Here is a 14,703-nt window from a genome sequence, read left to right as displayed (position 1 = left end):
AATTATAGTAATATTTATTAAAAATACATATTGATACATAATCTGGATGATTATAGTTCATACCATTATACAGTATAAATATGATCGACATCTACTTCATTCAGATGTTAGGGAGTTTATCTTTGCATGTGTCCGAACATGGACCAATTTGGATTATTTGAAGTCTTTGGTCAAGGAGAGCAAGTTCTAAAACATAAACAGTAAAAAATGTTATCGATGTCTAAACCTGCAATGTTGTTGTGCTCTGAAATCCATTGGTTCAGCCAAATAACAAACAACAACAAACGCGTATTCACTGCACAACAAAATCCTACGCACTCGGTCCATCCTTTAAATCCCACATAGAACCAAGTCCAAGAATATACGACAGGTACAGCGTTTTATATAAAACTGGATTTATTAAACAGCATACATGATTTAATTATTTCATAGGAATAGATGCATTACTGTAATATTTAGAGAGCAGACTCTAGATTGCTTGAATAATAAATACTGCATTACTCATCAAAACGTCCGAGATGCATCATTCTCTCGGCCCCCGGTCCAGCCTGACGTGGCAGTTTGACCACAGTGAGCTACGCGACTCACCACGATCACGCCCTGGGGAACCGCGAAACCAAACGGGGAACAAGACTGTACAGTTATGGCAGCTATTGTTGACGTCACATTTAAACACATTACACCCAAAAATTTTACGTCAGGTACAGCGACGTCAACTCGGCGCATCTGTCCGCCGAAGGTGAAGCTCCGACTTTGCCTGACGTCAACTCCGGTTGTCGCCTAATTAGACTGAAATACGTAGAAAAGAAAGATGAGATCCACTTTTGAGGAGTTTTTTAAAATAACTATTATTATTATTATTATTATTATTAATAATAATAATAAATAATTATTATTATTTCTTGATGACTTCCTCTTTCAGCTTCTCCGCTAGGTGTTTTCTCTTCTGGAGTTTCTTCTTCTCCTCTGCAGAGATCTCCTGTGATGAAAGACCAAAACAGGCATGGCGGTTACTAGCGAAGGCAAACCGTGACCCGAACGGTTCATATCAGCCCATTTAAGCAACACCATTCAGACGTAAAGAGGTTGTTGTTTTTTGAGGAAGACAAACTGTGTGGGACAATCTGAAGCAAAGCACAAAATGACAAAGGAGGTGGCAAAAAAAAACAAACAAGCAAAAAAAGAAAAGAAAAATAGACTATGGGGTCTGGCTTTGCCAAAACTAAACCCATCTTACCACAGACAAAGGCTTTATTTTCACTGCTCTGTTGTGAGACTGTTTTTCAAATTAGGTCTGGAAAAAAATAACATACGCAGTCATTTACTGCAAGAAAAGGTTCAGGATACTGCTTAAAAATTCATAAAAGATTGAAGTCACAATCAATGTTGCTTAACTTGGATTTAAGCCTTCAGTGAAAATTAGCCCACACACGCATAGATACAGTGTACAGTGGAAGGGATTTAAAGCGTAGACCACAACAGTACTGTTCTTCAAGCTTGAGAAACACATGTAAACACACTTCACTACAGAAGCCAGGTTGTGTGTGTGTGTGTGTGTGTGTGTGTGTGTGTGTGTGTGTGTGTTAGGGATGAGTAGAGTCTGGCAAATGACGGAAGCCTCATGTGTCACGTGGCAGTCACACCAGCTAATGGATCACCTTGTGTTTGGGGGAGTTGGCAGCACGTTGTGCTGGTGGAGGAAGAGGGCTACAAGACCCGTTGCTCTGGGACTGAGCCACAGCCTCCTGACCAGACCAGACCAGATCAGACCAGGCCAGGTCAGACCAGGCCAGGTCAGACCAGGCCAGGTCAGGTCCAGAGGCAGGCAGGCAACAATAAAGAGCAAATCAATAAGAATGCAGGCGAATTGAAAGAAGCAGATAGGAGAGGAGATTAAAACCAGGATAAGAGGTTATTAACAAAGGAGTTGGAAAAAATTTAAATAAATGGAGTAGATAAATAAATAAAATAAATAAAAAAACGTATAATAAAAATACAGAGCCGCTTCAAAATGACCACAATGAAGAGCAGAGGGGGCAACCTTTGGCTGTGGAGCAGCAGCGGAAATCATCAATCAAGGGGCTTCCTTCTGATGCAATAAATAACTATCAATCGTTTTTAAATGTGGGAACTTCAGAGTTCAAATTGAATTCAAAGTGAATGCAATCCATCGCATCGCCATCAAGGACGTTTTACCACATACAGCATTCATTCTGGCATTACCAAATGAAATGCAAGTACTTTCAAGTACTTTTTAAGCACTTTTCTTTAATTTTTGAATACAAATAAAAAAATATAAACAAATATAACAAATATATAAATGTTCAATGTGTCTTTATTCATTAAAATATATATAATCTTAGTCTATTATTTATATTAGTAAATATTATCAGTATATCTATCATTAATCTCATTGTCCTCTACAATTGAGTGTCCGGTTATTATAAGTTTTAAATTGACATTTCCCTGGCATAATCTGTCATAAAAGCATTACGTTTTGAAAAACAAAACCAGGGGGAATATCACAGGTTTTCAACGGCTATGTTTTTAAGGACTTTCCAAGCACTTCAGCACAAAAGGGTCTATTTTCAAGGAATTCCAACACTTGAATTTTCTGAGGATGAAATTCCAGCACTTCAAGCACCTCGAGGACCCGGTAGACGTGAGACTGAGTACGTGCCTGCGGCGTATTTACCGGGGTGGTGGGGGCGGGCGGAGGGTTGGACGGCTTCTCCTCTGCTGCGCCCGCCGCCTGCCTGCCTCGCTGCTGCTCCCTCTTCAGAGCCTGCAGCCTGTCCCTCTGCTGCCGCAGGTACAGCGCCCTCTGCTGGAGCTGCTCCTGCTGGGACGCTGACAACTCCTGACGAACAAGCAGGTAAGAGACAAAAAAATAATAATAATAATGAATCCTAATCACCATGCAAAGCAAGCAAATCAGATTTAACCGCACGTTTCACGTGGATGGAGCCATTGTTTCCATAAACCGGCAAAACAACACTCGCAAAGACAGCGGAATCAATACAAAACTGCTGGAATTGGAAATGTTATTTTACCGTGCAGGTATCAGAGACTTAAATTTAATAATTGCTAAGAACCTTTAAATGAATCTTAATCTTGATGAAACCTCCCTGTCTCCCTGCTATTGAATCAAGTATTTCAGGTAAGCATTACACATTTCGTACAGGGCAGAGGTTCGTATTAGGTTCAAACAGGGAAGGTTATGAACTGTTATTATAACTCGTTTACTTTAGGTCAGATAGCAAGGTAACTGATTTGGTACTCGAATAAATCTATTACTTTATTTCCACAGAACTTCAGATGGATAAGTAAACAAAACCTCAATGTTAAAGCTAATAACCTCATTAATCACTATTACTAAATTAAAATTAAACACCATTTAAAAACGCTTTATAATAATAATAATACATTTTATTTATGGAGCGCTTTTCAGGGTACTCAAAGACACTTTACCTAAGTTTATATTATCATAGAAAGCAACACACTAAAAACAATATTCTAATATTTAATAACTAATATTTGTAAAACTGATTCCAGACATTAAGACTTGTTTTTTTTTCCCCCCAAAAAGGACCCACAGTTTGTTGATTTCATCATCAAGCAATGATATCATCATAGGGTAGGGTTAGGTAGGTTAACTCACGGTATATGGCTTGGAGATGCCGGCCTCCCTGCGCGCCTCGTCTAGCCAGGCCTCTGCAGCCGTCTGGCCCCCGCTGCCCTGCTCCTTGGAGCCGGAGCTGATGGACACTTCACCGCCCTTGGCAGGAGCCCTGACCACCAGAAGGGCCTTGGGCACCGCACAGTTACTGCCGGGCCCTGGAGTTCCACGCAAACACATTTCTCTTATTTTATGGGGCTTGATTTCCGACGTGCTTCACTTCAGTTCAGTTCAGATCTTTATTATCCCTCAAGGGGAAATGCTGCTTCTTGCATCCAGGAGTAATGCAGCCAATAAAACAGCAAGCACAATAAAGGTGAGATGTAAAGTAAATCAGGCTCCATAAAACAATAAAAACACGATGAAATGAAACATGATGAAACTCATACAGAATCCATACAGATTTGCAGATAAGGGATTGCAGCGGTGTAGTTGGGGTTCGGTCAGTATCATGCTTTTGGGGCCACAGTAACTGTATGGTTTCAGTATCTTAATATTTAAGGAAAAAATAAAAAAATAAAAAAGTTAAGGTGTAAAACTTTTTTTTTTTAATAGTAGTCTGCCATAAATAACTATGAATAACTATCTACTATATTTCCAAATGGACACCTTGATTGATTGCACTCTTGACAAAAACATTTCTATCTTGTGTTTCTATGGAAAAGGCTGTATCTGCGCAGTTCAAAAAAATAATAAATAAAATAAATAAATAGACATGTAGTGCTAAAAAAGAGAAAGGCCGCACAGCTCAGAGTAGACCCTGCACGGTTGACGGGATTCACGGTTAGCCAGTGACGCTTCAACGGTGGATTTAATAGGAAGTGTGTACTTGCGGCATGCCGCGCCCGTACACAACTCGTCCGGTGGACACCTACCGTGATGTAGTAACACCGCGTTCAATGTGTGCATATTGAACTGCAGGGGGCGTACCAAACGGTTCGATAACATACCTAGTACCGTTGCATGCCCACTATAGATACTTATTATATTTGGCAGCAGCCCACCCCCTCCCCTCGATTGGCCTCTAGCGGGAAAACAACTTTTAATAAAGTCAGTTGATGCACGCTTTTTGACATTGTTTGTTTCCTCTCACCAAGCAGAGAAGACTTGATTTATGGGACAAATATTGCCGGGCGGTTAGGTGAATTAGGACTTAGGAGCTAGGTGAGGAGTGTGTTGTGGTGAGCTACCGGGCGGGGTTTTGGAGGTCGCTGAGGAGCCGGCCGTTCCTGGACTGTTCTGAGCTCCGTCCCCCACGGCGGCCGCCCGAGTCTCTTCCCTCCAGACGGGGCTGCTCTTGGCCTACGGGTGGAGAAGCAGCAGAATGTCAGAAAGGCCTCGAGGCGCTACAGGACGGAGAGGGAAACAAAACACTATCTGCTGAAACACCGGGGTTAGTGTCTAGAGAGCTAGAGCACAGAGACAATCAGCCATGGTTTTCATCCCGCAGAACGTTTAGGGTCAGATATACTGTAGGATATCCCACAGAGGAGGGTCTTTTATTTCAATGATGGTTTCTGGTTAACCACCATAGAAAGGGATCGTCTGGTAGTCCGGCGATCAAAATGTTGACGGCAATAATTTTCTCATTTGACTGCTTGACCTGCAGTAACTCCTCTCCCCTTGTTGCCAACTCGCTTCGAAATTGTTTCTTAAAAAAAAAAAAAAAAAAAAAGGAAGCTCCCGAGTGGTTCATTAGCGTGGCAGTTACGCCTGCCACACGCCACACGTTTTCAGGGAGCAGCACAAAGACATAAACAATGGAGTAGAAACACACCAGTTTATTGTAGAGAAAGGGGGCTGGGTGGAACAAGCACGGAGCAGATGGACAGCATGTCCTGACAAGGGCTCCTCTCCTTAGTGTGTGTGTGTTTGTGTGTATGGGGGTTTTACCTGTTGCTCGTCGATTAGTCTAACGAGCAACAGGTGTACAGCCACCCTGATCCTGGGCCCAATTACCTAGACAGGTGTGGCTGCTCAAACCACACCATCCTCACACCACAATAAGCTACGTCAGACATGAAGAAGACTGTGTGTATCAGTACATACATACAAGTGTGAACATTTAATTATTTCCATTACAATTAAGCGGGACCTAAAATCCCAAAGCTGCTGTCTTCACTAGGGATGCATCATTATAATCCATCTGTATTTCAGTGTTTACACCAAATTTTACCAACCCGGTAACAGTCAGTTGTTACTGGTCCAATGTTCAACGTTTCATTTTTTTGTACTTTGATCCACTCTACACCGTTTTGTTCTGTGAAGCAGCGAGATCTACTGTACGCAGCAAGTTGCGGTATTGATTTGTGGGGATCACGTCTACACCACTAATTGCGTATGTTACCACAAGGCTTCAATACCGTGGCAGAGTCTCCATTGACCAAAGAGGCACGATGACAAGCGGCGTTGCTGTCGCTCTCTCTCTTCCCCTCCGCTTTAGCCTTGAGCATGCAGCACGGGGAAAAAAATGCACGGCTTTAAGCATTAAGGGGCCCGTTACAGAGCAGTCGAAGCCATGCGTGTTAAAGTGCAGCAGTTGAAAAACACTATTAAAATATTTAGGTCTGAGCACACAACAAAATGACTGGAGACAACGTTTAAAAAAAAAAAAGTCTTCATAGACGGTCTGCAGAATGTTTGATGCAAAGAAGGTTTCATCAAAAATACAAACCTCTGAAAGAACACGGCTCGGTGAGGCTCACCTTAGCGCCGCTGCTGCTCCGTTGGCTGTGGGCGGCAGCGGTTTCCTGGGCTCCGACGCCCTCCGCCCCCGGTCTGGCCGTGCAGGAGCTGGAGGTGGAGCCCACCTCCTCTTCCAGTAAAATCCTCAGAGAGAGTTCCCTGTCGTACTCCTCCTTGGACTTCCTGGTGAGCGACAGATGAGCGCAATGAGAGCGGTGCTTCCTGCGTCCGGTCTAATTGTCCGGGTTTGAAAAAGGTGAGGCTCAAGCACCTTCTCTGCGTCCAAAATCAAACACCTCGATGCTTTAGTGCATGTGGCCTCCCACCTGCGATGGTCATTTACCAAACGTTTCCCCCAATTTCCCAGTCTCTCGTCATAGGAGGATGGTAGCTCAGGAGGTAGAGCTGGTGGTCTAGTGATCTAAAGGTTGCTGGTTCGATCCCAGGCTCCTCCTGCTAGCATGCTGTAGTGTCCTTGAGCAAGACACTTAACCCCTAATTGCTCCTGATGGCTGCGTCCGTCGGTGTTTGAACAATTGTAAGTCGCTTTGGATAAAAGCGTCTGCTAAATGACTAAATGTCTAAATGTCTAAATAATCCCGGCATTTTTTCAAGGTGCATTTTTCCAAATTTAAAGCACGCTTGTAAACCTTGGAACGCGACGCGGAAAATCAAGAATATTGAAAATGTCAAAGACTTGCAAAACCTGAGCACACAAATGTAAAATTCTAAAGGGTTAATTGGCAGCTCATTGAGCGGACTGCTGGCAGAAAGGCCAGTAGTCCAGTAAACTGCAGATTGAAAAGGCCAACTGGTTACTTAATGAAGGATTAAATGGCTCCTGCCTGGTAACCATACAATACCCTAGATTCTACACAGGGATCACCAGGACACCACTCACACAGAGATCTCTTAATTTGATTTATTAGCAGCTTAATGTGCCTGGAAGGAAACGGCCAACGGGGATTAGCCAACGGGACTGGGAGAGGCCGGCCGAAAAAGAGAGCGACCTATACAGGGAGCGACGTGGATCCGTTGCGGTAATACTGTCCGACTTGGTATGTGATCTGTATTGTAAGGTTATCTAAAAATTAACTGCGTACTATATCGCTGCAGCGGAGCTTTGGTGGAGCCCCCTCAATAAAATATGATATACAGTATTTTACAATATGTCCACTTGATAGGACAGAACAGAGCACCGGCAGCTTGTAAGAGGTGCCGGTGCGTACGTAGGTGTCTCATTTCAGTGAGCCGGATGATCTGGCTCACCTGAAAAGAGCCGGCTCTCACGGCTCCCAAGCCTTTCTTTTACCAATGAAATTGCATGAAATATTTTGTTTATATATTCGAACTACAAAACAATAACATTATTTATAATTAATTAATGTGACTGGACTCAAATTTACGTATTGAGAAAATTGTGTTTTTCTTTACAAATCAAGACTTGACAGTTTAGCGGTGGCATAGCCGTCAGCGCTGGGAAATAAATGCACAAGTTAAAATCAAAAATCGAATCGTGAGCTTAAAATTGAAAGTCAAATCGAATCGTGGATCTGGAGAATGGTGACCCCCCTCGTGATTATCACTCCAAAATATGTCTGGTCCAGCTGGGAGTAATTCAATCGTGTCTCAAAGAAAGTGAATCAGACGGCTGCAAACATAACGGAGTGCAGGACTGAGTCCTGAGCCTCGACTGTGCTCCCTCCCTGCCCTGGTAGAGGCGGCAGAAAGCATACACGTCTAAAAAAGAAATCTCTGTATCATCCCCGCTAGGGATCAGGGAGGATGAAGCGCTGCTGGGGAGCTGCCAGAGAGGCCAGATAAGACAAGGGGGATGAAACTACTATTTTTCTTAGTTTAGTTTAGCTTGTTTAGTGTCAATCCCTCCCATTTAAGGAGCTTAACTCACTGTGGTCCCAACACAGTGTGTTCTACATGGCCAGTTTATTACCAGAGCAATCCCATTAGAGAGGTTGGGGATGGGGGGTGGATGGGGCCAGGACTAGTCACCCAAAAATCTGTCGGGCCTGAAATTTAGCAGGTCTTGATAAAAAATATTTAAAAAATTCCAAAAATATTTTTTTACACCAACTGGGTGAGCAGACATTTGCCTTTGTACAAATGTTATAAGCACAGCCTATTTCCTGTAGATTACTTTGTCAGCATATAGTGGAGATTTTATGTACGTCTTGCATGTCTCTTTGTGTGTATGTTGCTCCTCCCCACGTCCCTTGAGCGCGAACGATACAAATTGTGAGCGACACCACGACCTTAAAACAAAAGGTTTTGCCCAACAAGCCTGATTCAAAATGAGGAGAACTATTCAGAGTTTCCACGGATAGACTTTACCTGGACGGGCCGCCCAGGTATTTTTATTGCCGCCAAAGTTTATTTGGCATTCCATTTTATCTACTTACTTATTTATTTATTTTATCCGTCCGAGAGAACGACGCCATTCGCAATGGATTAACCAGTAGACTCGTTCTCTGGTGTCACGTTAGAGGAGGCGGACACTGCTCTCTGGTACCGGCGGATTACAAAGTTTGCATCGGGTCGAGAGGCAGCAGGAAGTGGTGCTTCACGGGAACTCGGAAAACGGTCATTTGTGTCGGAAGTGATGCTGCGTTCCAGGGGAACTTGGAAAACTAATTTGTTTCGGTAGTCCCAGACTTCCTGATGCAGAAAATGTGTGTGTCTTACTTGAGAACCTCCTGCAGGATCTTCATCTCCTGTCGCTCCAGTTCAGACATCACATCTGCACCATCAGTCAGACACTCTGGGAGAGCACCTGGACGCGCGCACACGCACACGTTTTCATTATATGCCCTCTTTTTATGCAAAACAGCGTGTCAGACTTTTAATCTACATTTTATCCACTTTGCATGCAACTGTTTTAACTTGTTTGCTTTCCCTTTATCCAATATCTTATGTGAAGCACTTTGAGCTGCATTTAATGAATGAAAGGTGTTATATACTGTCAATAAAATGTATGATGTGTATAATCATCATCGGGTCCTTCACCAATGCATAAAAAAAAAAAAGCAGCCTAAAACCGGTAAGCGTCACTAGAATGTACGTGTGTGTGTGTACGCGTGTGTTTTCAAGATTCAAGATTTTTATTTGTCACATACATATACATACTTTCATACATATTTGCAGTGAAATGTAATGTGTACGCGTGTGTACGCGTGTGTGAAGCGTGTGTGTACGCGTGTGTGTACGCGTGTGTGTTTGGCCAGTCTACCGTTCCTCTCCTTGATGACTCTGAGCGCCTGCAGCTGCAGCTCCATGTTCTTCTGAACCATCAGAGTGCGGAACATCTGAAAGTCGTCTGTGGCCAAAACCGGCTGGAACGCCGCCTAAACGACAAGCAAGAGGCAGGGGCTCCATTCAAAAACTATGGAACGGTTATGTGAGGGATCGCCTTGCTTCATGGTCGTTCTTGTGACACAAAATTAGTCAAAACATTTGTATTGTTCCAAAAAAAGATGGCTACAATTTTTTCTTTTTTTTTAACCTTGCCTCAGATGGATAAGGACGGAGCTATTGGGGGAAAGCAATCTTCCATCAGGGTGTTTGTTGAATAAGGGAGTTCTATTTAATACTTTTTTTTTTTTTTACTTTTTAAGACTAGTTTTAATGAAATTTAAAACAGATTTCTGTACAATTTATCTCTCTAATTATTAGGTATTGGAGGTAAATATGAAGGCAAGTGTCAGGTTTAGCGGTAGGCTTCCAGCACGGTATCATAACATCATAAATGTTGACTCTGATGCAGAATAACGTCACTCATTTTGACGAAAATATTCGGATAAAAAAATAAAAAATAAAAGTTTGTGGAAATGAAGACCTCCGATTTATGACACTGGATTAAAGACATTTTAGGACTTTTTAAGGACCTGCAGACAAGCCTGGTCATGTATCTGTTCCGTTCCTGGCCAAACGACTCAGGCTTAAAAATCTAGGCCAAGTGCAAGGGCCTCTTCCTCTCGTTCTCCGCTTCAACCTGCAACACAACTACACCACTCTGAGAACACAAAGCACCTGAGAGCCGCTGCAACTGGGTCACCTGGTTCTCCCGACTCTAATTCTCCCTACCCTCTTGTTTCCCCCGGCCCCCCCCCCTTCCTCCACCCCACCCACATAGTCGCTCATAACTCCTCGCCTTCGACTACCCACTCTTGCGATTTTGGGTTTACTCTACCTCCTCTTCTCTCTCTGTGTCTCTGAGCGAGTTAATCACAGCCTAGAGCTTTTGTTGGCACAGTCAAACAGGACACGGCGACACAGCTCAGTGGACTTCCTGTCTCTCCTGGCCGGCTGCCCGCCGACTGAGGCCTGTCCCTCGCTTCTCAGCGGCACCGCATGACCGTAATTTCAATTTGCATAGAACAATAAAATACCCACAAGGGCGCAGGTTAAATCGAAAATGCAAAAAAACCCTGCAATTATTATTATTTTGAAGGATAACCACCACTCACACAGAACCCAAAGCCTATTTATGCGTTCAATCACTCAATTTCAACACAGCATTTGCAGCTGCAGCAGGAAGAAACCCTCCACCGCCAGAAATGACACCATGAGCCGCAAAACACTAACGGCACTTACAATGCCGGTCGCCTGCAGTTTGAACGGAGCGAGACAAGTGTGAAGCGCTCCCATGGGTTTGCCTCGGTTGGCCAAGTCATCATGGGATTACCACTTAGCGATCCTTTGGCCATGAACCAACTTCTCCAGTCTTTAGTTTTCTACAGTGCCTTCCAGTCTAAGGCACTGATCCGAGCGCTCTCAAGATAGTAGTGAGCCAATAGACGGCAAAATAATCACATTAATCACACTCCCAAATACAGTGCAAAACAAATAAATCCCAAATAATAATATCAATTATATGCTTATAGGCAGAGAAAAGTGTTTTGACTTTGAAATGTTGCTTGAAGTGAATGTCCCTTTAGTGTGATTTATTAGGGAGATATTTTGTAAAATGGAGGCAGCGCTCGGCAGAGTGTAAAAACCAGATGAGGCAATTCACAATCGCTCCCGAAGTACCTGCAGGGTTTTAGACTTGGCAAACGGAGAGGTGCAGGCTTCCAAAAACTGGTGCTCGTTGATGCCAACCTCTTGCATGTAATTCTCCAGCAGCTTCTCCGCCTAAACAAGGAAAGCAGCTTACATCAGTCCGCTGTTTGGCGAGTCAGCAGAATGATAAGTGATGAGTCATGGAGAGACAATGAACGTGACTTAAACTAAGTGGAGAAAATAGACGCTGTAAAACAATTAAATACTACAATTGTTTTACAGGGTCTATTTTCTCTCCCTCCCTACCTTTTTTTGAAGTAGGTAGTTTATATGAGGTTATATTAGCAAGGTAGGTTTTACTACAATAATTAATATTTGTACCAGTGAGTGCACTTACCAGCTGCTTGTACTGCTGATGTATTTCCGTATATGTCAATTTGTTTTCATCCTCATCGTCAAATACTGAAAGAAATTGGGAATATTGTTAATAAATGTTCCAGTAAGAATGTCAAGTTTCCTATATAAATCCGAAATAATCACATTGACATCAAATAAATATATAAACAAACAAACAAACAAACAAACAATCAATTAGGCTATATATAAATAAATTAATGTAAATATATCAATGAGTAAATACAGTTAAATAAATATATTTAATTTTATTTTTAAAAGGGATGTTTTTCAAAAGACTATGTATTTCAGGGGACTTTTATTTCAGAAATCGACATTCATTTATTTCGGGCCACATTTCGATTACATATGAAAGTGAATGGGGTGTGGTTATCTTACAGATTCAGAGCCGAGAGGAGCGGTTGCTAGGAGCTGGTACTCAGCTCCCGATACCTCCACGGTTGGAGCCATTCGGGAGCGAGCCGGGCACGGTGGAGGGGCCACCACCCGGTCCGCACCCCGTACCGCGTCCGACACCCGATCCAGCACAGTGCGAAGGCCGGCCCACTGGCTCCACAGCTCGGGGGAGAGGCCCTTCTTTCTCTCCGGGCAGCGGACCCACACTGGGTACCGGGTGCAACGCCTCTGTCGGGACCCGGCGTCCGTTTAGGCTCGAGAAAGAAGGGCCCCTCCTTCCGAGCTGTGGAGCCAGGAGGGCCGGCCCTCGCACTGTGCTGGAACAGCTGTCGGACGCGGCGTACAGGGTGTGGAACCGGCTGGCGGCCCTTGCACCCTGCCCTGCTCGCTGCCTACCGGCCCCTGGCTCCAGCCGGGGAGGTGTCGTGCGCTGGGGGCCAGCCCCGGCTCCCCCGAGCTCCTGCCGGCTCTGAATCTGTGAGATGACCAAACCTCATTCATAAGAGATAGCTAGGAAATGTGGCGTCATGAAATAGAAGTCCCCTTAAAAAAATGAATACAAATATTTTGAAAAACTTATTTTTGAAATAAAACAAAACATTGAATTAATTTATTGAACGATATTAACTCGGTCATATATTTATATTGACATCTATTTATAGGCTCACTTATTTATTTCAGAGGCATTTATTTAATGTATGTATTAATTTGCTATTGACTCAAATGGCGTTCCATAGATTATAACCGGTATAGTTGTTATCTACGTGGAATAGACAGATAGTCAGTCATGCAGACAGATAGATAATAGGACAGACAGATAGATAAGACAGAGAGAGGGATAGATAATAGACAGACAGATAGATAGATAGACAGAGAAACAGACAGATAGATAGACAAGAGAAACAGACAGATAGATAATAGAAGGACAGACTGATAGATAGACAGAGAGAGGGATAGATAATAGACAAGACAGACAGATAGATAGAGAAACAGACAGATAGATAATAGACAGACAGACAGAAGGACAGAGTGCATGTGTTGCGGTGCCGTGTGACAAATTAAGATTCTTCTTCTTCTTCTAGATCGACAAATAGGACAGACAGATAGACAGACAGACAGGTGGACAGACAGATAATAGACAAACAGACACACAATAGACAGACAGACAAGAGACCGATAACAAAAGGACAGACAGGCAGTCTGATTAAAATGTCTGGTTAGTTCGCTCATCTGGGACGATAATCCTTGTAAATTAAAAAAATATCTATATATCTATATATATATAGATATATAGATATATATATGCAGTGGCGCTGGGGTCGGATAAAGACGTGGAACCGTGTGTGTGCAACACCTTAGATGCTCAACGATTCAGCGTTGTTTGTTATAAGTCAACACGGACTTACAGAGCTTACAGTGGTAAACGGACAAAACAGCGGCGTCCTCACTTCGCGTTAGCTTAGCCACCTAGCATAGCGGCGGAAGGGGAGATTCGATGCCTTTTGTGAGATTCGGTTGTTGACGAGTCAATCACAAAAAAAACCCAAAAACCTAAAAAGAGTCGTTTGCCTCAGTTGGACTTTCGGTGAGCGACGATCTACTTCTTCTGGAAGAAGAGCCGCTTTCGGCTCCGAGATCGTGTTGCGAAACGGAATCGTCGCAGAAACCGTTTAATTCTGTCGAAACTATGTATTGTAGGCGGAATAATACAAACGGCGGATCCCGGGAAAGTTTACCCCCAATTCTCTCCACATTGGTTATTTTGGCAGCGTGCGAATCACGCAATTGATTTGCCCCCGTCGAAATCATTAATTTAGGTGGAATGGAGGGTGTAAATCAGTCGCATTCAATATTTAATGTTTCGTGAATCTATAAATTCGCCTTTTGTCGCCGGAGTCGTTTAAAACATTCGTTCGACACGAACGATCCGTTCTTGCCTGTGGGCGAAGCGCCGACCGGCGCAGCCAAACAAACGGGATTCGAACCTCCCCCGTGAAACCACGGCCAACAACGGTCAACAAGAACAGAACCTGTGCATTTGTTCTCCATGAAGTCCGACACCGGGATGGTCCACTCGGGGCTGCCCAGGTAGCCGGCGATGCTCTCCACCACCCACTCGGCGTCATCCTCGGCCATGTTGGCCGCGGCGGAACGACAACAACGCGGCGTCCAATGGACATCTGGGTCCGTTCCCCGCGTTCCTCAGGCGGACCTGCCCATCGCGGCCGCGTCGCGTTCCTCTGGATCTCCCTCTCCCTCTCTCTCTCGCTCTATTCCCGTCTGTAAAACGCCCCTCGCCCGCCCGCCCCGCGGTCCTTTCCCCGGGGGGGGGGGGGGGATCTCCGAGCCGCACGACGACAACAACGCGCGGATTCAGAGCGTGTGCGGCGCCGCCGCGGAGAGAGCGCTGACGCCTAATCGGTTGCTATGGTGACCGCTACGTCATTCCCTGCCGACGGTCCGCTCCAATCCACACCGAGGGCCGCGCGCACGCACACACACGCACGCACACA

At 44.2% G+C, this 14,703-nt stretch overlaps 1 protein-coding gene across 1 annotated transcript; it reads right to left on the bottom strand.

The window, feature by feature from the left end:
- Positions 1-397: 397 nt before the first annotated feature.
- On the bottom strand, positions 398-14,507 carry cfap36 (cilia and flagella associated protein 36). The gene is made up of 10 exons (XM_080017007.1): positions 14,221-14,507; positions 11,778-11,842; positions 11,411-11,512; positions 9,609-9,723; positions 9,065-9,152; positions 6,385-6,547; positions 4,870-4,981; positions 3,662-3,837; positions 2,696-2,860; positions 398-979 (listed from the first exon to the last, which is right to left on the bottom strand). The coding sequence occupies exons 1-10, from the start codon at positions 14,324-14,326 to the stop codon at positions 896-898; spliced, it is 1,176 nt and encodes a 391-aa protein (XP_079873133.1). The 5' UTR covers positions 14,327-14,507; the 3' UTR covers positions 398-895.
- Positions 14,508-14,703: the final 196 nt, after the last annotated feature.

Source organism: Zeus faber (assembly GCF_960531495.2).
Source record: "Zeus faber genome assembly, chromosome: 16".
Lineage (NCBI taxonomy): Eukaryota > Metazoa > Chordata > Actinopteri > Zeiformes > Zeidae > Zeus > Zeus faber.
This window is presented reverse-complemented; position numbering and strand designations above follow the sequence as displayed.

What these genes read in the sequence shown, in the direction of transcription:
- cfap36 (XM_080017007.1), bottom strand. Translation starts at nt 14,326, where the DNA reads ATGGCCGAGGATGACGCCGAGTGGGTGGTGGAGAGCATCGCCGGCTAC. An exon ending in ATCAGCAGTACAAGCAGCTG is followed by an intron (nt 11,513 to 11,777) that starts GTAAGTGCACTC and finishes TTCCTTGTTTAG; the next exon opens with GCGGAGAAGCTGCTGGAGAA. An exon ending in ATCCTGCAGGAGGTTCTCAA is followed by an intron (nt 6,548 to 9,064) that starts GTAAGACACACA and finishes GTCGCTCACCAG; the next exon opens with GAAGTCCAAGGAGGAGTACG.